This window comes from Danaus plexippus, assembly GCF_018135715.1.
Source record: "Danaus plexippus chromosome 29 unlocalized genomic scaffold, MEX_DaPlex mxdp_36, whole genome shotgun sequence".
Classification (NCBI taxonomy): Eukaryota; Metazoa; Arthropoda; class Insecta; order Lepidoptera; family Nymphalidae; genus Danaus; species Danaus plexippus.
In genome coordinates this window covers 1,077,501-1,102,538 of record NW_026869857.1, presented here as the reverse complement: position 1 = coordinate 1,102,538, position 25,038 = coordinate 1,077,501, and the positions used below count along the sequence as shown (strand labels likewise).

At 33.8% G+C, this 25,038-nt stretch overlaps 5 protein-coding genes across 11 annotated transcripts in view; 2 read left to right on the top strand and 3 right to left on the bottom strand.

Annotated features, from left to right (window-relative positions):
• Window positions 1–8: 8 nt before the first annotated feature.
• LOC116776948 (uncharacterized) lies at window positions 9–5,906 on the bottom strand. 4 transcript variants are annotated; one of them, XR_009753806.1, is made up of 4 exons: window positions 5,155–5,293; window positions 4,174–4,250; window positions 3,977–4,103; window positions 9–196 (listed from the first exon to the last, which is right to left on the bottom strand). XR_009753806.1 is itself a non-coding variant. In XM_061529047.1 (4 exons), the coding sequence occupies exons 1-4, from the start codon at window positions 5,805–5,807 to the stop codon at window positions 73–75; spliced, it is 342 nt and encodes a 113-aa protein (XP_061385031.1). In that variant the 5' UTR covers window positions 5,808–5,906; the 3' UTR covers window positions 9–72. The 4 variants fall into 4 exon arrangements, 2 of the variants coding, with proteins under 2 accessions (XP_061385031.1, XP_061385030.1); XR_009753807.1 differs by lacking the exon at window positions 5,155–5,293 and adding an exon at window positions 4,381–4,400; XM_061529047.1 differs by lacking the exon at window positions 5,155–5,293 and adding an exon at window positions 5,794–5,906.
• LOC116776946 (uncharacterized) lies at window positions 607–2,307 on the top strand. Its single transcript, XM_032670255.2, has 2 exons — window positions 607–914; window positions 1,117–2,307. The coding sequence occupies exons 1-2, from the start codon at window positions 851–853 to the stop codon at window positions 2,286–2,288; spliced, it is 1,236 nt and encodes a 411-aa protein (XP_032526146.2). The 5' UTR covers window positions 607–850; the 3' UTR covers window positions 2,289–2,307.
• Window positions 5,907–7,404: 1,498 nt separating the features above from the next.
• LOC116776747 (uncharacterized) lies at window positions 7,405–11,481 on the bottom strand. Of its 3 annotated transcripts, none has more exons than XM_061528921.1 (6): window positions 11,340–11,481; window positions 10,447–10,527; window positions 10,071–10,273; window positions 9,604–9,789; window positions 9,041–9,197; window positions 7,405–8,972 (listed from the first exon to the last, which is right to left on the bottom strand). In XM_061528921.1, the coding sequence occupies exons 2-6, from the start codon at window positions 10,525–10,527 to the stop codon at window positions 7,560–7,562; spliced, it is 2,040 nt and encodes a 679-aa protein (XP_061384905.1). In that variant the 5' UTR covers window positions 11,340–11,481; the 3' UTR covers window positions 7,405–7,559. The 3 variants fall into 3 exon arrangements, with proteins under 3 accessions (XP_061384905.1, XP_061384906.1, XP_061384904.1); XM_061528922.1 differs by having other exon boundaries at window positions 11,315–11,450; XM_061528920.1 differs by lacking the exon at window positions 11,340–11,481 and adding an exon at window positions 11,019–11,173.
• Window positions 11,482–12,185: 704 nt separating this feature from the next.
• LOC116776925 (serine hydrolase-like protein 2) lies at window positions 12,186–17,080 on the bottom strand. The gene is made up of 7 exons (XM_032670230.2): window positions 16,779–17,080; window positions 16,478–16,594; window positions 15,336–15,488; window positions 14,290–14,392; window positions 13,808–13,892; window positions 13,555–13,652; window positions 12,186–13,382 (listed from the first exon to the last, which is right to left on the bottom strand). Exons 1-7 carry the CDS (start codon window positions 16,831–16,833, stop codon window positions 13,073–13,075), a joined length of 921 nt encoding a protein of 306 aa, XP_032526121.2. The 5' UTR covers window positions 16,834–17,080; the 3' UTR covers window positions 12,186–13,072.
• Window positions 17,081–19,658: 2,578 nt separating this feature from the next.
• The window catches only part of LOC116776926 (serine hydrolase-like protein), a 5,996-nt gene continuing 616 nt past the window's right edge, over window positions 19,659–25,038 (top strand). The window contains exons 1-5 of one of the 2 annotated variants that reach the window (XM_061528923.1): window positions 19,659–19,821; window positions 20,283–20,350; window positions 22,240–22,509; window positions 23,413–23,609; window positions 24,844–24,941. In XM_061528923.1, the coding sequence (XP_061384907.1) occupies window positions 19,790–19,821; window positions 20,283–20,350; window positions 22,240–22,509; window positions 23,413–23,609; window positions 24,844–24,941 (665 nt within the window). In that variant the 5' untranslated portion in view covers window positions 19,659–19,789. Of the gene's footprint in view, window positions 19,822–19,949; window positions 20,055–20,282; window positions 20,351–22,239; window positions 22,510–23,412; window positions 23,610–24,843; window positions 24,942–25,038 lie in introns of those variants that run through there. The other variant, XM_032670232.2, reaches the window with a different exon arrangement.

Here is a 25,038-nt window from a genome sequence, read left to right as displayed (position 1 = left end):
TTTATGAAAATAATTGGTTTTAATATTATTAATTATAACTTCTGCTTGGCTGTGATTAAATATCCTATATTATTAATAGTCTATGAGTCTGAATTCCTTGATTTCATCCGATTCGTCCATATTATTAGAATTGCTGGATGCTGTATCTGGAGTGATATATTGAGGAGGACAGCAAACGTTTTCTATTGAACATGGTCTGAAAAAAAAATGAATCAAGAAACTATGTCATCACATTCAATTACACAATGTTTATTTACAAATTTTTTCTATAATAAAACTTGATTAACATTGATTTTGAACGATCTTCATAAGTTTCAAATGTGCTTTTGTAGTCTGTTTTTGTATATGAAGGAAATAGTAGTAGACCTTAAAAAATTAATAAAATGAAGTCTTAATCAATTACTCGTAACTTCAATAATTTTTTTATTTACTATATGATGGCTTATTTTAAGTGGATATTAATTATAAATATGACCGGGAATTCGGTAACGTACTGTTTTTTTTTTGTTCTTAAATATGGTAATCTATGTATGGTAATGGTCATTGCCAGTGTCATGTATAAGTTGGGAGTCAAATGTCAGAAATGCAATGTCAATGTCATTATGACCTTCGTATTTTGTGTATATTTTGATTGTATTTGTAAACTTACGTAAAGTTAATTTGAATTTTTAAGTCGACATTGGCGAAATATTCCACGAATTCAGTGTGAATGAAGCCGAAGCGTAAATATAAATAAAAGTTGATTTTAATAAGTTAGAAACTAAATTGACTCCTACTCTGTTATTTATATGTTCATACGTTTGATGTAAAGTGAAAGCGTGCTTTAATTTTAAATCCATTTAAAACAATCATGGAAGTTTCCGCTGATGTGGTCGCTATTAACTCGGATGACGAGCAGTGTAACGAAGTTGAAGGTAAATTCACTCGGTTAAAACCATGATATAATAACATATTATAATAAATGAACACTATCTCTCCGAGATAAATAGTCTTAATTTCAGTAATGAAATAAATTAAATAGCATAAACATGTTATCCAACGATACGGTATCGCTAAACGCAGTTTAACTTCATTATTTAATCACGAAAGTTTAAATATTTAACGTATATTTTTCAGACAAACCGATTATCAGGCTGTTCAAACATCTCACCAAGGAAAGCAATCAGAAGACTGTTTTAACGAATGCCCAAATAATTGATATATTGAAGGAAGAATTTGATATAGACATATGGGATATACATGAACTCGAAGGAGATATTTTCATCACCATACTGAAAATGTACCTCAAAGACTGGCCGTTGTGGGAGGAGTTCGACAAGCTGTTCAACAATTTGAAACACAAAAACGACACAGAGGCAATGAATAGAGTGTTGCAGACTAACTATAAGAAGCTGAAGGAGCACTTGAACACTGTCCTACACAACGCTAAACAAGAAGCCAAGGATGCGGTACTGAAAGTCCAACAGGAAATGTCGGAGAGGAATGACAAAATCAAATCAAACGTGATATTAGACGTCACCGCTACCCGATCGCAGCTCAACAAGCTGTTTTACCGTCGACCGTTACCAAAACACAACAACACCATCTTCAATTCAACGAAACATACGATCCCAACACAAATTATGGTAAACGATATCCCGTTGGAGGCTATACTGAATTGGTGGGGCATAAACATCTTCCTAAAAGTGTCTGCATTCAAAATTAATATCTACGAGAGGCACAACATCCACGAACTCAGACATGTGTTGGTAAACAGAAATCTGACTGTAACTAACCCTTGTACAGAGCTAGAACAAGAATTGAAAGTGAGAGTCATAGATTCAACGACCAGAAATATGTCCGAGTTCATTAACACATTCAACGATCTATCGGACAACGATAACAGGGAAGTGTACGACTTCATACAACGAGACCTTAAATTGCTGCCGGATGTAGTGTTCAACCGAGCATTGTTCAGACGGTACACAAACAAATATCCCTATGTCAGATATTTGTATCAAGAGGCCAAGTCCGCTGACATGAACTCGAGGAGATACGATATCCAGCTCCAGGAGACCATCTCACCAAAATACCAATTATATATCCGTTCAATGACATCGACACCAACGTTTCTGGTTGTGGAGTGCGAACCCTGTGGTGTCAAGTTCCTCGGACCGAACTTATTGCAAGAGTTGAGGGCACATTTCAACGAGTTTCATCTCTCCGAGCCGGACTGCACTTGCACCAACTGCAGTAAAACCTTCCCGATGGTAGCTCTAGCTAAGAACTGGTGGTGTCATCGGTGTTGAACAAATTCATAGAAATGTATTTTGGTTTTTATTTCTCGTGTATATAAAATAAATGAAAAATAATGAGTGAGTGCTTGAAAAATAATTTTGATTCAGATTACCTCTCTTCCTATCTCTCTCTCTCCGTCTCTCTCTCTCTCTCTCTATTAAAAATTAAGTACGATTTTATTCTCTCATGCTATCTATACAATACAACTCCTAAAATTCATTCAAAATGGATATGCCTTTGCATAGTTCGCAAATAAACAATAAAAGGTGCAACATTTTGTACAGCGACATCTATTGACGTGTTTTTCAAACACTAGCCTCGTTAGAAATAAATAATTTGTAGTGAAACTTAAACATTCAGTTATTCTATACAAATAACTAGAACCTTCTTTTGGAACTCATAATTAAATAAAGGCCTTTTCAATTCGTGTTTCCACACAGTAATCGAGATTATAATTGAACCAACTTTGGCAAAATATACCACGACTCCAGTGTGAACGAAGCCATAACTGTATAAAATACATATATATATATATATATATAAATACATATATTTATATATATATATATAAATGAAACTAGTATTATTCGGATATACTACGCGGATTTTATTATTTAAAAACTACATAATCCCGACGTTTCGGTTACTTTGCAGCAACCGTGATCACGGGCAGACGAGACACCTCGTTTCATTTAAATGAACACTCGCGAAAATCTTAGATCTCATATATATTAACTGAGAGTGGATTCATTAACGGTATAGTCCGATCAATTAAATGTTACACTCCTACAATTTGTTCTATTAAAATGTAGAAAATGTTGCTCATAAATAAATTTCACGCCTCTTTAAAAACATTACATGCATAATATTATTTTAAATTCTCCAACCAAGTTAACGCGACGAATCGGGTTTTGTGTTTGTGCTAAATATATTTAAAGAATGACATTCATTTAAAGCACTAAACACTTGATAGAAACGTCCGATTGTAAGCAATTTAATACAAAATTGTCAGTTAATTTTAACTCTTCATACAATGTATTAGTAATAAAATTCTAGTATATATATTATAAATCACATTAATATATCTAAAAAAATGAGAAATTTATTAAATAGCAATTGCGAGTGTACGAACAACTCAACTTAGTTCCTCCAATCGTCACTAGATGTCGCTGAGATATATTTGAATCACGCGTTCGAAATGTTCTCCGTCAAAGCATAAAAGACAGCCTCGTCCTAACAACGACAAATCCGTTCAGTAGTTTTTGAGAATTTTTTGGTATGCTATTTGTTCCAAACGAGAACAAATGCATCTATAAGTATATAAACTAATAACTGTTAATTAATTGATTAAGTGAAATTAATTGGATTAATGCGTGTAATTATAATCAATTAAATCCAATTATTAATTAATGATAATGAAGTGATTATTTACGTCATTATGTTCATCAAAGCTTCCTTATCAATAGTTATTTGGTACTAAATAAAGATATTAATGTTTTAAATTAAATATATATATATATATATATATTCTTGTAAGCATCGCTTCTTTAAGTTCTACCTTGAAATTCACTTTGGTTTAACATATGAAGGACTTACATAATGTTAGTTCTTCCTTTAAAACTTTAAATATTCTTCAGTACTCTAAAATAAATTAAGATATTTTTTTACGTACGGATATAAAAATCATCTAATATATTACCTGATAAATCCTTTTGTTTTGTAAAGCGTAAAATCTATATTAGTTGGGCCGTAATCACAGCGCCCTCTCTTGACGCAAAAACCGGACAGCTTCCTCGCCGAAACACACGCGACTGGGGATGGCGTCCCTTAAAAAAATATATCAGAAGATACGTATAATATATTATGTGAGATTATTTTTGGTGATTTGATAGTTACCATACTGCTGTGTCGTGTTTTCAAGATCGGAAGCGTTTAATGTGTGTCCATAGGCTATTATTAGACTTGCGAGGAAACTGCAAAAAGAGGTTATATAGATACGTTTTATATATTAAATTTCTTCGTAATATAACATAATTTTATCATGTACTATAATTTTATTTGATCATATCACACAAATAACGCTTAAAATCAATAAATACATACACAATCAATGATATGCACTCGCTAATTTAATACGCAAGTTTACTTTGACCTTTCGTCACTTGACATCAGATAAACGAATGGTACGTAAATACAAGGGCGTTTTTTTGTGACGTTTAACGTTTTTGAAAACGGGCGTTTTAAATAATAATAATTTCTTTCCATAATATTAAAATAAAGTCTAAATACTGACATTTTGTAATAATTGTTAATAATAAAATTCAAAGCTAGATGGCGCTATATCACTTTCAAAGATCTTCGCAAACTTTTAAATGAAACTAGTATTATTCGGATTTACTACGCGGATTTTATTATTTAAAACTACATAATCCCGCCGTTTGCCTCGTCTACCCGTGATCACGGTTGCTGCAAAGTAACCGAAACGTCGGGATTATGTAGTTTTTAAATAATAAAATCCGCGTAGTATATCCGAATAATACTAGTTTCATTTAAATGAATACTCGCGAAAATCTTAGATCACATTCACAAACTTTTATTTTCATAATAAAATTCAAAACTAGATGGCGCATATCGATTTCAAAGATTTAATTTTGAAAAAATTAACCGTCCGGTAGTATCCGAAAGATGTAGTACTATTTAAATATAGTAACGTATTAAGACTTCACACGGAAACGTAATTAAGTATAGCCAAAGAGACGTTCCTTCACCTAATGGTTTTCAGATTTGATTTATTTATACATAACTATAGAGTATAATTTAAATTGCAATGCAATTAATTAGTTACAAGAATTAATAACGCCATTGTTTATTACTTACGCTGCCCGTATTCGTACGTATTCGTGGAATTCGATGGACACTTCATATAAACTCACTCACAGGACTATTGACTACGTCCTTCACTACGTATTTATACGTAAAAAATTAAGTATTAAAAAAAATTTACAAAATCAAAATATTTCCACTACATCACACTAAATATAATTGAATTCCTCCAGAATCTTTACTTCTCGTATAAACTAATCGCATAGCTTAATACAAGTTTATCGTCACCAAATACTCACAGTATCACTGTTTTTCATTTATATATCTATAGTTATATATAAGATTACCTTGTGAAGTTGTACATTACGGTCTTATGATAATTATTTCTAAGTATAAATGCTTAGAAATTTAAAACTAATATTATAGGATTTAATACACGTTTTTTATTAATTTAACGTCATATTTATATCGTCTGCCAATTATCACGGATGTGCAAAGTAACCGAAACGTCGGGAGTATGTTATTGAAAATTGATATAATAAAAAAACGCGTAGTAAATACTAGAATATTAGTTTTTTTAGAAAATTCAGTTACAAAGCAAGAGATCAACAGATAATATATCCAATAATAGCTTTGTTTGTAAACAAGGAGGTTGCATATCTTAATTATATATATATATATGTATATACTCACATTACTGCGTACATCTTCGAAGATCGCTACCAACTAAATAAGTCAAACGTCGCTTGCAACTATATAATGACGAAAATATTAATTCTTAATGCGATCTTAATTGCTTGTTCGTCTAAATGATTAGCTAAATCTATTTATTGTTAAAAAGTTAAATTAAACAATTCTTTTACATGCTTAGCGTTAAATAACCTATTAAAATAAAATTATTGTTATTTCACGTTGCTTTCAATGAATGTGAGTTTTTTTCCTAAAATTTTGATTAGAATATTGTTGAGGATGAACAAAAAAAACCTATGAACTCGTATAATAAATTAATTTTACAAAACCAGCCAATATTTATTATACATATTTTTCATGTACCATGAAACCAAGCGGAATGTAACGAGCGGACGTGTGTTACAAAAAAATCATTTCCAATACTCGACGAGAATAAATAATTGACAGGTGATAAAAGTAATTGTACGTATAACATTTCCATGATATTTTCATGGGTTATCTCTGTGTATCCGGTGGAAGCGTGTGTGGCTACTTGGCTAGCATCTATCTAGATTTGATATCTATGTAAGTGTATATAATTTAAATCTAATCTCGTCATGAACCGCGTCTCCGTCCAAAGATTGTTTTGTCCGTGAATTTTCTTTTCAAAAAGTTATTTATATTATATATATATGTATTTAGGTTTCCAACAAATTTATTAAAAAGATAAAGTTGCCTTATAAAGCCAGTACTTTTTACTAAAACAAACTCATTATTATTTTAAATCAAAAAACTTTAAATAAGTTAAATTCAATTTACAAAGACACAAGTCACGTCGACAAAATACTTTCCCGCGTAAAAGTGAGCGAACCAGATGTCATCGCTTTGACGTCACTTCGGGTGTGTTCGGGAATTTTAAGGTTCGGTTCAAATTAAATGTGCTTTCCCTAAATATATATATATATATATATATGTAAACATCATACTACTCTCATTGTGTTCTACCGAAATCTCCCATTGGCCGTAACCTTTTGTTAATATCTTTTTTTGTCACAACATTCTGTATTGAAATAGCTCTTGCTGTCTGAGACTGTCGCGAGTATTCATTTTCATAACACTAATATTTTCATATTTTTAAAATTTTTCTACTGTTTTAACTAACTACGGTATAATTTCGGTTACTTTGCAGCAGCCGTGATCACGGGATGACGACATGAGAATTTACATTTCCGAAAATATTAGTTTTATTCTATACTAAAGATTAAAACTAAGGAATTATATTGTGCCTGATCTTTTTGTGGAGAGATATTAAAAAAAAACCAAATATATTAAATAGCTGACTATTAAAAAAAAAAAAAAACTTGTCATAAATAAAACCTTTGTTTATATTATAAAATCTAATATCAGCCAGTATCAGATACATTCATATACTGCACATATATATATATATATATATATATATATATATATAACTATTAATCTTCCTAAACGTATTTAAAGATATCAAACCTTCTTGTCGATCGGGGATGTATGTATTTTTTTTTAAATATAATTTCAATAAAACTGACGGAACTTATCATTCAGCATCAATTATTACATAAACATAGTAAAAGGACAAATAACTGAACTCAAATATAAATAGATTTGTTTTATTCATACAATTAAATGAGCATATTTAAATTAATTTATAACGATTCGCACATCCGCCGCTAGATGTCGCTGTTATTAATTCCACGGTTTGTTGAAATTGAAAATCATACTAATGTATTGCTAATGATCGTGTGATGATTTTAGTCGTCGTCGTTTCCGCTGTCGTTGGATACTTCCCCGTCGCCAATATAAACATCCTCTTGCAGCATGTTTTGCCTTAAATTGCTGTTCAATTGCAAAACCGACGCCATGGCCATGCCGGTACCGAAGCTGTACTCTATCGGCTGGAGGCCCTCGTCCGCGTTGTCTGTTGACGGCCTTTTGGCGGGAAAATTCTTCCTCCTCAAGGCTCTGTGCCGCCGGACGTCGTTCAGCAGCGCCATTTTGTCGTTGTAAATATTCTCGAAATCGCTGTCCGGCGATTCCAATTCCTCTTTGGACACTCTATATTTGTCTTCTGCGTTTTGTTCTTTGTTCTCTTCTTTCAAGTCCAGACGGTTCGTTGCATTGGTGACTGTTGGTATAAACCTCTTCTGCGACAAGAGGAATTTGGTTTTAACTCTTCTCAATATAACTGGAGTGTCATCTTTGAATACATTTTCCTCATCAAGAATACCGTTGAGATCTTTTTTGTCTATTTCTAGCCGGTAGTTTCTTTTGCGTTGCTGTTTTGACTTCCGTTTCCTCCTAACAATTTTCGCTATAAAACCTTTTCTGTCCGCGAACTCTTCGTATTTAATCTGTCTCGGAAATTCTGGTACTTCTATCCCTGGCATGGTCCTGGCCAACGCTTGCCTCTCTCTTTCTCTCATCAGGTCCTCTCTTTTCACCAATTTCCTTCTCAACTCCTTTAAGACCACCTTGGAATTTTCCTTCTCTTTCTGCCCTGGAGCTGTCATTATGTCTCCTATGGGCGATTGAGGCCTTTCGTCATCGGTTTTAACGAAATAGAACACTTCGTCTCTCACTTCCGGTTCCTTATCTTCTATCTGGAGAAGATTCTTCTCGCTCTGTTCGTATTCCTCTTCATCCTTCCTCACTTCTTCCCCATGCAACTTATTCTGCATCTTCTTCAACCTTATCTGCGAGCTTTGCACCGTCGCGAGGCATTTGGTTATGTTATCTACAATCTCGTCTATATCTCTGTCCAGCACGTCTAGATCCAGCGTCTGTTTGTTCAGCGCGCACGAATCTAGGAACATATCTAGATGGGTGGCCTTATCTAGCGCCATTTTCATCTCCATGCAGGACCTCGCCACTCCTGTGTGAATGTCCGCGTACAACCAGTTCTTGATAGCTTCACTGGGTCGCCTCACAGAGATTTCGCTGTCCTTGGACCCGTAGTTCTTCAACAACCTGTACATGCGCTCCAAAGCGTGGAAATTCTCTTGGAACTCCGACAAGACGTGGTCTATCAGGGTGTTGTGGATCCAGAATATCCTCTCGTTCTGGTTCTTGTACAACTTAAATGTCTGCAACGTCGGCACGAAATGCGCCAACGCTATGTACTTCAACAGCGTGGACTGCACCACGAGGAATCCGTGGTGGATTTTCTGTGAAACAAAAATTTTTTTATATATGGACACTCACAATATATTAGAGACTTATATATATATCTCACCACAATCGTGCCTTCCCCTATAGAGGGCACGTCGCCTCTGATCCAGGGCGCAGTCCCCAACAAAGCGCTCGAAGCCCTGGCCATCATCAGAGACAGTTCAGTCTGCTGGCGGCACAACAAGCTCAGCATAGATGACACAGTCATCGACACCGACTGCCTTGATAAGAAGAAAAAAAAAATTAAATCATTACTTATCTGTGGACCCAATACAAACACAGATAACAAATAAAGCTATTTGAAAACAGAATAAAAAAAAAATCTCATTAACTTTCAGAAATTACAAATACATGTATGTATATATAATTTTATCTATTTTATAGATATCTCTCGACACCAAAACCTAGATACACTCAGGCGGAGTCGCGACCACAGACTAGTTCACACACATATTAAAATACAGATAAATAATCACATGTTACTTATTAGTTATACTTAGTAAGTGTTGCTAAATAATGTGAGGTCAAGTGTGATGGAGGTCGGTCACTGTATTGTATCAGCTTCTGTCACAGTCTTGCTACTCATCACAATACATACATACCGTATAAAATACAAACCATACTCACAGCTGTACACCAACAACCGAGTGCTCCCTACAGCAAGCGGCAGCTCGTCTGGCCAGTGCTGTATAATCCCTCATGATGTTCAGCAACGGGAACAGCTTACCCCTGCAATAGCTCCTATGAGCTGTCCTTATGAGCATAGGTATCACCGAGTAAGCGGACAGCTTGAGAAGACTTGATCGGTGGAAACTATAATCATATATATATATATATAAATTTTGCCATTTTGTTATTTATGTAGTAATCAACTGTTTCTGATAAGCACTGTATTTTAGGAAACCAAAAATGGTTTAATTTAAAGTTCCGTCTTAGTTATAAACATGGAGGTTAATTTTTTTTTGAGTGAAAAAACATTTTTTGCTCATGCTAAGGGCATAATAGTTCAGTTGTCAAAATATCTGAAATATAATAAGGAGGGATGATGTGACTTAATAAAATTTTATTATGGCTTGACTTCAAGGCATACTGACTTTCGCGGTGGTGATAAAAACAGCAACCCAGCCAGGGTTACCACCACAATGTTCCGTTCGCCCCTTGTCAGCCAGCCGGTGATGCCAGCCCTGGCTTTAACCGTCTCTGGATCAGGAATCTCTTGCTCCACTTCCACACTGTCCTCCCGGAACATCAAACCGCTTTCCAGAATACTTATTATGTGCTCCCGACTGTAGATTAACTAGAACGACACAGATTATAGATAATATTTAATTCTTAATTAACTCTTTAAATATTGAAAGGAGGTTGTATATATATAGAGTATATACTTTTTAGAGACTAATAAAGAAAGACAATAAGAAAAGAAATGACTTAAAAATGCTGATTAATCTCATATATGCGTTTGGGAAATACCATATTTGGTCTAAATTTCATGGAGATCCACTTCCTGGAGAGTATCGGCGGACTGTAGTCTTGCTTCATAAATAAGGCCATCTGAAAGCATATCAGATAATAATCTTCTACAAGGATCTCATAGCTATGTATTTATGTAACTCAGTTTGTCTGTTCTTTTTCCACCTCTGTAAAACCACTATAACTTATCCTAACTAAATCAAATTACAAATCACTGTGTCTTTTACCACCCTTTAGGCCTGCAGCGTCCACAAGGGGGCATTATCACCCAATTTGAGAAAGGCTAGTTTACCTGTATATTTACAATAAAACTAAGGTTGTATACTTCAAGAAAAATTCGTGAAAAAATCTAGACTGAAATTTTAATTTTTAAATTTGGTTTCTTCTATACTGCCAGAAGTTTCAGCCTTAAATTTTATCTGTGCCTGTTATCTTTTATTTCCTGTACAAAATTAATATAGACTAGAATTATAATAAGTAAAAACTAGTTACTGAAGACATCATAATGCAGATCTAGTACGACTCCAACTCAAATATTTTAATATATTTATGTTAATTTAAAAAAAAATTACCCTTTTCATATGATATTATCTACATTTATCTCATCTAGATGTTATACTGTAGAAAAATTTTGTCCGTCTTTTAGTCGTTAACTAGCTCAATCTGCGTTTATTTTTGTATTTTTTTCATTTTGTGAACATCCAATTAGGGTAGTTAATCTAAATTATGACTTCGCTTTTCCAAAAATCATCTTTATCATATAAGATCTATTCATATAAATACGCGATTTGACCCGTAACTTGTAATTTATTATTTAGTCTCAGTGACGTACTAAGCGAAATATAGACTTCCTGTGTAAAAAAATTACCACGTAAAAAAAATATTATCAGCACCTTTGGTAAATCTTTCAAAAGCTCATACGAGATATAAATTATTTAGTAAAATCACTTTGTCGTAACACTATTTTCGATCACCGGTGTACATATGTATAAACTATGGCTATAGAACCAAGACAGGTATGTCCTTAAATGTATTATTTTTCTTAAATTCAAGGATAAGAAATGTTTAATTTTCTATTTATAATTTATTTGCACAATTACGGCATATTTCTAAAATAGATATTCAAAATACAATCTTCATGTGATGAGACATTCACTTTTCACTGTCAAAATCTTAAATATAAATAGAGTACTGATCGGATACTCGTACTAAAATTAATTGAAAATTTATCCAAAAATTACTTTTCTATTTTTGAAATACATTACATCCAACTAATAAGAGTAAGTTAATTAGCTATTTTTTTGAGATCTAAGACTTTCGTGAGTATACATTTAATTAAAACGAATATCTTATTTTATCTCTCATACAACTGTTTTATGAAATGTTAGGCTTAGTGCTGATTTAATTAGATTATTATTTAATAAAAATAAGTCAAAAATGAAAAAAATCTGTTTTCTTTCGTATATTTTTTAAATACATACCTACATAAATTATAAAAGTGTGTGAAGTCACATAGGAGGGAAGTCTTTTAAAAAAATGTGACCTGTGACAAGGACGGGAGGAGGGGTTCAAAAGACTTAAAATTCGTGTGGCGCTCTTAACTGATGGCCCCTTACTACGCATTTTTTTATAATTTACATTCTTTATGAAAATTTTCATCTCGTCTGCCCGTGATCGCGGTTGCTGCAAAGAAACCAAAACATCGAGAGTGTATAGTTTAAAATAATAAAAAACACACATACGAAATTATCAAATTTATTTATATATTTTTTTTTGACAACTTATAGATTTAAATCAGTGGTTCCCAAACTTTTCTTGACTAGGGACCACTTTGTATTCTTTGTTGTTCGCATGGGACCACGACGTAAAAGAAACATAAAGTGAATGACTAAGAAAATAAACATTAATATACAACTGTATTGTATTTCGTAACAAAAAAAATATGTTCTTAAAATATCAATAAAATTTAAAAGAGTGTTGAATACTTTTTGTAATCCCGCGGACCACCGGTTGGGAACCACTGGTTTAAAGTCTTTTCGCTAACACCTCGCTCGTCTCACTATTAATCATCATCATCATCATCAGCCTATCGGAGCCCACTGCTGAGCACAGGCCTCTTCTCACACGGACAAGGTTAGAGCATTAATCACCACGCTTGCTCAAGACGGGTTGGCGATTTTAATCTTATAATTCGAAATTATAAGACCAGGTTTCCTCGCGATGTTTTCCTTCCCCGTCCGTCAGTGTCCTTCACTATTAATATCACTGAAGTATTTTTAATTATATATATATAAGTATCTAAATTTAAATTTTCATAATAATATATTTTTATAAAATTAGTATTATAAATCTCTTATATCCGTCCTCATAAGGTTATTAACGTACACAAAAACTTAATCAAAATATTTTTATTTTTCATCCGTCCACCTTAATGTATATAATAAAAATTGTATAAATATAAATTACTATAACAGATAAAATAAAACATTTCTATATAGTTTAAACTATATATACAATAAAATAAATATGTATGGTCAATGTTGCAATCATTATTTATCTTTCTGGTGTTGCCAGATATCAGGTTTGTGTGATGGCAACACCATGTTTATGAATGTCATTTTTTAGTTCATAGCTTCGAGCTAGCCTCCAGCCCAGCGACACCGTACAGCAGGAACTGGCTAACAAACGGCGCTACTTCATCCGGATTCACAGCGTGCACGTCATGGCCGCCTTCGACGATTCTAAATTTAAAATTCTTGTGGACAAAGGCGTTTTCGTCGAACAAATATGGCGTCATGCTGTAAAGAGACTGGTTTTTGGAACTACCAGCTATTATGGCTAGTATTGAAGTTTTCACTGATGTAAACATTTTCTTGATGACCTTGTCTGGTATGGGCGGGCTGGCTACCATCTTCATGCGAGGGTCGAAGCTGAATCTGTAGACATGAAATCGGTATTGCCAGGTGTAAAAAGCAGATAAAAAAGTATTATTATAGAAAAGCTGTTTTTTCATTTATAATGCTAAGGATAATAATAATGTTCTGTTTGTGTACTGTATTAAAAAAAATTATTCAAGTGTTGCCAGTTAAGCATAAAAATAAAACACACCTTACATAACCATCCCCAAGGTCTTCAGTGGACCTTTCTATTATTGCCATTGCTGTGTCCAAATCTAGACCTCTACGTTCTATTAATTTGTTTAACGCCTGAACAAAAAAAATAGAGTACTTTAAATATATATATATATATATATATATTGTATATAAATTAAGGTTGCTTTTCAATGCTAATACGACAAAATCCTGCTATTAAAATCCGTGTCCTTTTTAATTGACATGAATTAAAAAAAAAAAATACTCACAACTTCCTTCGTATAGACCGGCTTCTCGTCTAATGAGCTATATCTTTTGTAATTCTTGAAGAAATCCGAAAAGAATAACTTGTACCTGGGTGATAGAAAGAACATGACTTGACCGGAATCGAATCCGCTACTAAGGTAATTTACAGCCACTCTCAGCACTGAGCTATAGTGTCCGTTAGAGCTTACCACACGATAGGTTCTAGGTAGGAATTTAAATTAAACTAATATTTACGGATTACTACGCGTATTTTTAAACTACGTAATCCCGACGTTTCGGTTACTATACAGCAACCGTAATCACGGGCAGACGAGATGTGATCTACATCTGTGGTCTTTAAAATAATAAAATACGTGTAGTAATCCGAAAATATTAGTTTCATTTAAATGAATACTCGCGTAAGTCTTGGATCTCTCTAGATATAAATGTTTTCACTGAAGCAAAAGACAAGCACTGCATCTTCCATCATGATAAAAACCCTCACCATGTCGGGAATTCCTCTGGAGGTACAGAGAAGGCCAATGTCACCGGATCCAACAACACCATTTTGGTTATTTTTTTTGGATACGCCATATTGTATAGGAGACCTGAAAATACATATTTGCCAAAAAAATCCTGACTGTTTTTGATGCGTAGATCACAAGCTCCGGTAAAAATTGCTGAGGTGGATCACAATAGATATGACAATGATTGAGAATAGAGTCGCTACAAAGAGACGCGTAAACTAAGCGCTGACTGTACTTCTTACCAAAAGATTGCATCGCCAAACTCAATACGGAGCGTTTTCAGATTTCTTTCATAAATTTTCGCACATAGTGCCTAGGTAACACTGAAAGTATTTAGAAAATAAAAAACGGCTTAATGTAGAAAGCTGCCAATACTTTAGTTGTTGTTTGAAGTAATCTCCGTTCCTCTACACATCGTCGCATTCGATGGAACCACTGAGAAAAGCAGTGGGCCATTCTTCCTTAGGGGTCTCTTCTATGGCATTGCCATCATTGATATTGCTGCATCCACTTTTAAACTGGATGCACCAATGTAAATAGTGGCAAGGGATGGGGCTTCATTAAGAAATGCTAATCGCAGCCTATCACAACTTTGTTGTTGAGTAAACCCACAACGAAAGCATAAATCATCGACCGAAAATTATCTTGGGTCGACTTTTTTTCACGTGTAGTAAACAACTGTTACAGATTTTCCGCCAATTCACAAAAACAAATGACAAATGAATGCAATTTATTTCAGAAAGTTACCAAAGAGTTCTAAAATTGAAATTCAAAAAAAGTTTCTATTAGCAATATTTCTAACTGGCCAGTTCTAAACATTTTCAGTGTTACCAACGTATCTTCGTAGGTTTATGAAACAGAAAATGTACGCTCCGTAATTAGTTGATGATGCAGATATCTGGTAAGGTTATTGCTAATAAAACTCTGTTTTATGAGTCCAATAATATCTATATATACCTTATAACATAACAAAAAAAAGCCATGTCTGTTTAATCGTCACGACTTAAACCAGGGCTATGCTCACCAAGTGAACTTCCAAGTGAATGTCCCATGAATGCAAATTCTTTCCATCTAAAGTGTTTCACCACCACCTGCAGGCTGTACACGAGGTCGAAGACGGTAATCATTAACCCTGGAGGCATCGCATCCGACTTCCCACATCCAGGTAACTCGAAACCTATATATGTTAACACTATATAACCTTCCTTAAATCTATGAAACATAGACTAGAATTTATTTCCATATATTAATATATAATTAAATCTTTAAGCCGGTTGAAGCAGCTGTGTAGCGGCTTGAAGCATATGTACATGTATGTACAAAAAATATCAATTATCTCCATTCTATATAATTAATAGGATATTAAATATATATATATATATATTTTATTATACACCAAAACCTTTCTTCTATCAATCAACTGACATTAGTAATAAAAAAAAAATTTTTTTTTTCTGCAACTTCGACAAACATGGAGGGAAAACATCATTTAGAAGCGTTCAAGTTAAAAGTTTTTAGATAGTGTCAAAAAAAAAATATTCAAATTTTATTCTGATTAAGTGCATCTGTATGAAGTTTTCTTGGTTACTAAAATACCTAATAATAATTACGGTCCTGTAAGGCCATGTGAATTACAAATTGGACTGATCGTATTACTAAAAGTACTTTTCCTTAACCATGTGTATCAAATATCGTGAATAGAAATTTATAAGTATGGAATAATTCTAAATAAAAGTTTTTTTTTTTTCAATTGGCAAGTAATTTTGCCGTTTCCTCTGACCCATGGGGTGAATTGGAATGTTATACAGGACTCCCGACTATTGGCCAGAAATAATCCACTGAACCCGATAGCTACCCTCGTCGCCTCAATGGCGAATCACGGGACACTTGCACATTCAACTGCAATGCTATAGCAGATTGTCTCGAACACCACAATAAGCACATTCCGAGTAACAATTCTGTAGTCCATATACTTAGTACAAAATATATATGAATGAAAGTTTCTAAGAAAAAACTAAATTCTGCCCCTATATAAATCTAATGATATATATATATATCCATACAAAAATTACATTTTGTTGCTATAATTAAAAAAAAAACATTTTCAAATAATGATTAAAGTAATGTTGCCATACAAATAATAATTTCAATAACAGGTAAACATACCTATGTAATAGAAATTTTGGGGTAAAAGCTTGATGAGCCGCCTGAAACTGGCAATGGAATCCCAGCTGCCATGACACACCAGCACCGGTGGGTTAATGGAGTTACCCCAAGCTACAACTAAAGAAAACATATACATACAATTAAAAACTTTTAAACAATATTTTTTCCTTATATAGAATGTTACGTAATTCTAATTACTTCTTTAAAAAAAATATAGAGGCAAAGGTCATGGTTTAAACGATATAAGGAGGAATAATATGAGATTTTGAAATATACATTTTTTAGTAAATATGCTACTCACCACACAAACGACCCCACGGCGCTTCTATAAACCACTCCTTCTCTGTTAGGGTCATTTTAATTTATTAAAACTTTTGAACATTAAATCGAATAATAATAATCACAGATTTTATGTTAATTCACATAAAACGCACAGTTCTTTACAGAAGTTCACTTAACTATGGCAAATAAACGTTAAATTAGGAGGATATTATTGTTTAATTTAGTATTTAAGTACTTTTGTCATAAGTTATCGCTCTGCGATGTTTTTTAGTGCATCAGTTCTGATATAGGCAAAGTTTGTAATACCTATTATGACTTCTGCTTTACATGACATTTGTGTAGAATGTTTCATGTGACAAAAATATGTCAATATAATATATATTTTATATATAATGTTTATTCATTTTGTACTAATCGAGATTTATTTTTACTAGTAATAATTTATAATAAATTTTTCTACTCTATCTAAAACGATATTAATTTAATATTAAGAATTTTTCAACACGTTATGTACTCTCTCGGAATAATACATATATTATTTTTCATCTGTTTACCTTTATAACATAATTTAAAATGTATTTTAAATATTTTGTAAATATATTTTGTAGCTGTATTCTAAGTTGCAATTATAAAGATGGCTTTATTATTGTAGGATAGTTGAAAAATAATAGTTTATACGATATATTGGTCTGTTTAGGCTGAATATGGCCGCCCGGGGCTGAATTGGTGAATTGCTACAGCAGGTCCCAAATCACCCTAAATACGGGCAGGAAGGGAAGCCGGGGAGTTTTAGTGGATATTCCCAGTGCCAATACCATCAGGCGCTGGGCGACCCCCACACAAAACTCACTGTAGAGCCAGGGCAGTGAGCAGTCTGTAAGAGGATTTCTACACGAAAAAAAAAAAAAAAAAAAAAACGCTGAATATGGCCGTCTTTTTTCAATTGAATGTCAAACTATATAGATGTGGGATCTGCTCTGGCTAATATACGGTAGATTGAAAGCTAATGTCAGGAGACATAAGATTGCAAGTCGGTCAAATCGTAACAATAATTGTAAAGCCTTTGTTAGTAGAGGCTTACACATCCGGTAGATAAGGCAAAAGAATTTGATCAGGTGTAACAGCGGGGCCTTACACCGTAGCATCTTACGGAATTTACAAATATTTAATAACTTTTTATTCATCAGATAGAAGTGGCAGCGAGAGGTATAACAGCTAAATCTCTATCCAATTTAAAAGATTTGGGCCTGTCCAGAACTTATATCAATAAACTCTTAGAACCTATTTCGAAGGCTGCCCTAGTAGATTCCTTTCAAATATAATTAGGTAGAGAGAGGAGCTTGGACGGTGGGGGTAAGCGTTTAACGCGGATTAGATAGGGGCCCCTTAAACCTACACCTGGGTCGCGAGTCCCGGACCCCGTCGAAGCGTCTCTCCCTGCAACACGACGGAGTCCGCACCCGCACGGTGAACCCATGGAACGATGAGAGATTTCGTCTCATAAACCTTAGCAGATGCTATTATGTTATGTTTGACATGATGCAGGCAGCTTTCAGTTTCCGCAAAGGTGTAAATTATATTGTCTTCCAAACGGAGTGAGCAGGTGCTTTAAGTATTAAGTCCCCTGTCTGTGGTGTCATTTCACCGAGATATATTACTAAAACAATCCTAAAGACGAAAACAATATTATGAAATGTGAATTAAGAAAATTTGTTGCAGCGATATATCTGAAAGGTGGTATATGTGATATGTCTGACAGTATTGCCAGCATTCACGCATCTGCCTGTTCTAGTAACCACAGCTATAAGTTAGCTGGCTGTAGTATCCATTCACTGCTTCCCGCGACCCCCTTACCGCCTGATAATTTCGGGATCGGCATAAAGAGTACCCTATGTCCTTTTGCAAGTCTCCATCTATCTCTATACTAAAATTCATCTGAATCAATTCAGAGGTTTAGGCGTGTGAACGTAACATACTTACAGTAACTCTTACGCATGTAAATATTATATTATGAGGGATTAATGTTCTTTTCTTTTTTGACGTTTTGACTCTTGTTAAATAAAATCCCAATACATAGAGTCCAAAATATAACAATGTTTCCATAAGCCGGGTATAGATAAAAATTAAAATTATACAAAAAAAAAACACTCTCTTTTGACAAGATGTTAACCTATTAAAATAATGAACAAATAATTGACAGATGAGTAGAATGATCTTTACTTTGATAATATCATAAAAAAGCACTGTAAATGCACCCCACGCTTTTTTACAATAATGTACATTTATTTTTTATTTACACTATTCTTAATCTAAATTTATTAAATTTTATTTTCTGTTTTTTAGTTGGATTTTTTATAAAAACGCGTTTGGGATAATCGGATTTTTTAATCGAATTATTGCATTGTCATCGGTCTTTGACACGTGTGCAAAGTTTCAATTAAATCTGATCGGTCAAAGTATGGCAAAATCGAGCTCAAAGGAGTCGGTTACAAACATACAAACATACAGGTGAAGCTAATAAAAGCGAGTTAAAAAAAATGGTCTGTTTTAAGTCTGATAGTGCAAACTTATATTAAGATTACACAAAATAACTCAGACTTATTACTATATGTTGCTTACGATTGCTCTTTTATATATTTAGACTCGCCACCATCGCAAACTGAAACACGTAAAGTGTTATGGTGTGATAAAATTATCTTTGAAACTATTAAAGATGTTTGCGCGGGAAAAACGCGTAAAATAACAGTGCTATTTGTATATTTACATGTAAATTTATTCCGTGAGCCTGATTATTGACGAAAATTGCTTTTAAACTTCAATATGGAGCCATTAGAAATGTTTTTTTTTATTATATAATTAGGTGAAGCCATTTTAAACATGTATTTTTATAAAACTTATTGATAATTCAAAGGTTATCAGAGTAAAAATTATCTGAGGCATTAGTGTTGTACATTGTTGATACAGAAAACGTTATGTCTAATAAGTAAAAACCGTTAGAATTTAATACATAGTGAAACTATTGCTTCAAAGATGAAGAATTTGAGGTTATTGTTCAACAAACAGTAAGTTAAAAATTTTAATAGCACATATTTTATCATACGAGGAAAATTATAATATATAAACTATCTCACATTGAATATAGGATGATAAAAAATATATGATAAGGCTGAAATATGATAAATTCCTAGTCTGATAAATATTGATAAAAATTTTACGTCACTTGACATTACAATCGCTGCATTCAAATATGGTATACACATAAAAACAAACCTAATTTTGTTATTATTTTTAAAAAGTAAGTAAATTTTATTATTTTATGTATTTTCTTATTTAAATCTCATTAATTAACGTATGCATAAACATGTCCCCGTAATTGTTTGCAAATTGCAAATACATATTTTTCAAAATGGCGTCCGCGTATAATTTTATTATGACGAGTTCTTGACCTTGGTAAACAAATTATCAAAACAACATCTTATTCGTAATGACAAATGTTATGATAGTTTTTTGTTTTTTATTTCAGTATCATGAAAAGTCTACGGGAAAGTGAAAGAGAGATAACTATTAGCGCTCCATGGGGCAAGATCGCTGGTAAGATTCCGTAAAAATATTATCTATTATAGTATTGAAACGATTTTAAATTATATTTTTTACAAAATGTTTGCTTTGTTCAAACTTAAGAGATAGGATAGTTTATATATTGGCAATTTTATTTATTGCGAATTAACTGTTTTTATCTGACGAAGAGACATAGTTCGATTAGATTCTAAGACATGACGGTATAAGGGGTCGTCCATTAATCACATGAGGTTCAAAAGGGGGGAGGGGTTTATATAAAATCACGAAATCTCACAGCGGAGTGGGGGGTTGTATTTATATATCAAGTGTATTTATTTTATCGGGTACTGAACCGAAAAGCGGCGTTCGTCTTTCTGGTCTCACGCTAACTTGCCATCCAGCACATGCCAGCGATGTTCTTTGTACTTCTGTACTAAGAAAAAAGCTAAGGCTCATGTAAATTCTCGTCATATGCAAACAAATCCGAGCAATAATAGTGAGGTGTACAATGTTTGTTTACCCGCATCCTCACGCGACGAACAAACGGTAGATCGAGAGAGATTCTCTGCGTAGTGCGCGAAAACGATGACGCCGAGTGGCTTGAGGAAACGGATGTTGATCTTCAACCCTGGTCTGAGGATGCTGCACATTAAAGCTGTCTACATTTAAACGTTATAATAATATTGTAGTCTTTAATTTTCTATAATAAAATTAGATTATACTTATATATTTTATAAATATTAAAAAATTGTCACGAAAATGTGTGGTTACTTAAAAATTAAATACGAAGGGTGGGGAGGGGGGTAGACTTAAACCTCCCTATGTATCACCAAGGGGGAGGGAGGGTGAAAGAAAGCTAAAGAAAACGTCACGTGATTAATGGACGGTCCCTAAGGTAGTCAGCTGACTGTATGCGTAAGCATCCGATAGATGGCGCTGTGACAAAGGGCTAACAATAAAGTTCAATTTGGCTTCTAAGTTAGTTAAAATTAATAACCTTCAAAGTTACTGTATGTATTGTTTCAATACACTTTATAGCACTCTGAGGTCAGCTCTGTAGCCGACAAAAACTAGTTCAGATCTTAGACTTTCTAGAGTATTGATTTATATAAAACTAATATGTTTTTCAAATTCATTATGCGTTTTTTTTTTTATTTCAACTACATACCTACTCCAGACGTTTCGGTTAATTTGCAGCAACTGAAATCACGGGTGGACGGATGAGGATCACTCTCATCTCGTCTGCCCGTTCTCAAAACTCGCAGTGAATCCGGAAATATTAATTTTATTCACATACTATATAGTTTCCTAAAAGTATAGAAAAAAAATTTAAAGTACTTCTAATATGATTTTCGTCGTCGGCGTCGTCACACGATATACTGACTTACCACTGTTTCATTTTTAAACTTACGATAATACTATCCTTACGAAGTTTAGGGAAACGTAATCTGACGTACCTATGTAGGGTGACTATGAAAAGTCGGAATAAGCGTACTAACATTATTTACGCTGGTGGTCCGATCAATATAGACATTTTAAATAACAAAAAATACTTCTTTACTGGAAAAAATCATATGGACAATTTTTATAACGAATTTTGGTTTGATATTCTTTTTTTTGAAAAAATTTACCGCTTTCGTAACGAAATCAAAACACCTCAAATTTTGATCATTGACCCCGAATAACTTTTGGGGACTTTAAAAACTTCATTTGTAATGCTAAACCCAAGCTCTCCACTAATATTTGGCCTGACCGAAATTATTGTTATTTGACCAGTATTTTTATGTCTAAATTGACCGAATGATAATAGTATTAAATGAAAAAAGTTTGCAAATATGTATTTATTATATCCCGTGATATTCAGATGATCAGTCAGTTAGGCTTTAAAGGTATATCAACAGGTATCCTATCCCAATTTTCAGGTATCACATGGGGTAACCCGGATAATCCACCGGTATTGCTGTGCCCCGGACGCATCGATCCCTGTTGTCTGTTCCGCTATTTGGTGATGAGATTGCCCAGCAACTTTTTTTATGTTGCTGTAGATTTGCCGGGCAACGGTCTCTCGGATCATTTGCCGGTGGGCATCAGGTTCTCTGTGTGGGACTTGGTGCCGACTGTATCCAGAGTCGCTGATCATTACCAATGGAACAAATTTATTTACATAGGACATTCCCTAGGAACAGCCGTAGGTGGGTACAGTCTTGGTAAAAGTATTGAATTTTAGTTATACATATAAAAGTTTAAAGAACGAAAGTGAGATTTTGTTTGATTATTATGTGAGGAAATAATTGACTTCGTTTGAATAGTATTTAGAGGATTTTATATACAAGTAAAAACGAGTTAATAGCTTCCATAAATATATAATACATTATCTGCGTGCTGCACTTGTTGATAGTGTTAGCCTAAACAATGAGAATTATTCTCTCTCTTAGTTAGTAGTTACCTAATAGATTTCGACAATGTCATGTGTCTATACTACACAGAACTATGTATAGACGTATTTGTGAATGAAAAATGTCGCGACTAGGGACCAAGAACTTTGATACTACTCAGATCGTTCACAGAGAGGTACAATGTTGATGTATCTGAAACAAATAAAGTAAGACACGCGCTATATACACAAAATATTAGTTGATCAAAAGACACGCAGTTCACAGCTTAATGTCATTTTGGTTAACGAATGAACACAGAGTATAAACAAAAGAGATTAAGGGTATGAAGTCAACGGGCGGGAGATATCGGGAGGAAGGAGACCATAGAGAGAGGAAGACAGTCGAGGGCAGTTTAAAAGAATGCGATCTGGGGATCAATAAGTAATTTAGCACTGAAAAGATCAACTGTCAAATTTTATGACATATTTAATTTGACAGTTGAGCAATAAAACAGATGACATTGGCGAAATCTATACTTAAGGAATCGCTAATAACTCAAACAATAGAATGGGATGGGATGGGTTGGGACGGGACCGGACGGGACGGGACTGGTCGGGACCGGATGGGTTGGGACTGTGCGGGACGGGACGGGGGGGGGGACGGGACGGGATGAGATGGGAATGAATAGAATTGCAATAAAATGAAGTGTATTATTACCAGGTAAGCACTATCTGATGGCTTACCCAGAGCGGCTCACTCGAGTTGTAGAATTGGACCCCGTGCCAGCGTATCACACGGTATTCCCCGAGGAAATGAAGGATTGGTACCACGAAGTCTACGGCAAACATTATGAGGAGCGACAGTATAGGAAACACGCGGGATCCAAGGCTACGGCACCCAGATATACTTACGACCAGGTAAGCTTTACGACAATTAATTTAAAATGTTTGCAGTAAATGTGGGTAGCTCAATATATTTTTCACTTTGACTCAAATTAAACAATCTCTTCGAAGAATTTCAAAACCTTAGTGTCTTATCATAGGTCGTATTCGAATGCTATAATCCCCTGGCCAAGATGGTGAGCATCAGGTCATTTAAACGATCCAAATGTTCGCGCTGTCTTGTACAAAACGAGCAAGATGTAAATATCCTAAGACAGGTCCGACAATACCACGACAAACGAGGTCTGTTACAGTGTAACATTTTTTTTATTGACGGAAATTGACACGTACGGGGTATAAAAAAATAGTATATGTGGACGCAATTGGTATTTGGATAAACAACAATTGAGGGTATAGTTGAAATTATCAAGTGTCACCCACACAAGCCTGCATAGCCACCTGTGAAAGTGTAGTCACCCCAATGAGTGTCGTTTGGTATAAATAGAGACGAGGGTACAGATTAAAAACAGTCTCGCTAGAGCTGTTACAGGGATCGGACGTCTTCGAAATAAAGGCTTCCTCAAACCGTCTACGAGGTTAACTTTAATAGCCTGACCACAATTAAGATCAAAGGCATTCGTGACGTCACTAGTCCTGACGTCACTCTTTTTAAAAAACAATGAGGTAGTACTAATAAAAACATACATTTCGTAATACTTCTCAATGTTTATTTTTGTATGTCCGAAAAATAACATATAATAATCTACATATAACATTAATTCCGACTGATTTTTACTTTGTTATCCGAAGATTTATCTGTCCTTACTTATCTCGTGTGCGACGGTAGCGTCCTCTCTTGTATCACCGCTCATGTGATGTAGGACACGAGCGTGAGCGCTATACAACTACTATACGACTGATGTGTATTTTTTGTTGAACAACCTTTTCAATAACCTTATTATATATCAACGTTATTAGTAACATGTGAGAAATTTTATAAGTGAAGACTAAAAACTATCCGTGTGTAGTTTGGAAATGAGAACTCGTTATACGGGTCCTCTAATTCTTTAGTATGTATTTAGATAAAGAATTTTTGTGGAAATTCCATCATATCTTGCAAAGTACTGAATATATATATATTAATATATGAAAAACAACATATAATATTTTGTTTTATCTATATTTTAAAACCCGCCAAACCGCCATCTTGACTTTATGATTTAAATGTTATACTTATTGTGATGAAAAAAAAACTAAATACTTTTTCTAGATAAAGACTTTATTAATGAAAGCCCAAGACTTCTCTGAAGCCGTAGTTGAAGAAATTATAACGCGACACGTGGTACCGGCGGGAGATAACTTGTACAGGTATTACTATTTAATATAATATATACATATATATATACATATATATATATATATATATATATATATATATATATGTATATATATATAAATAGAGATA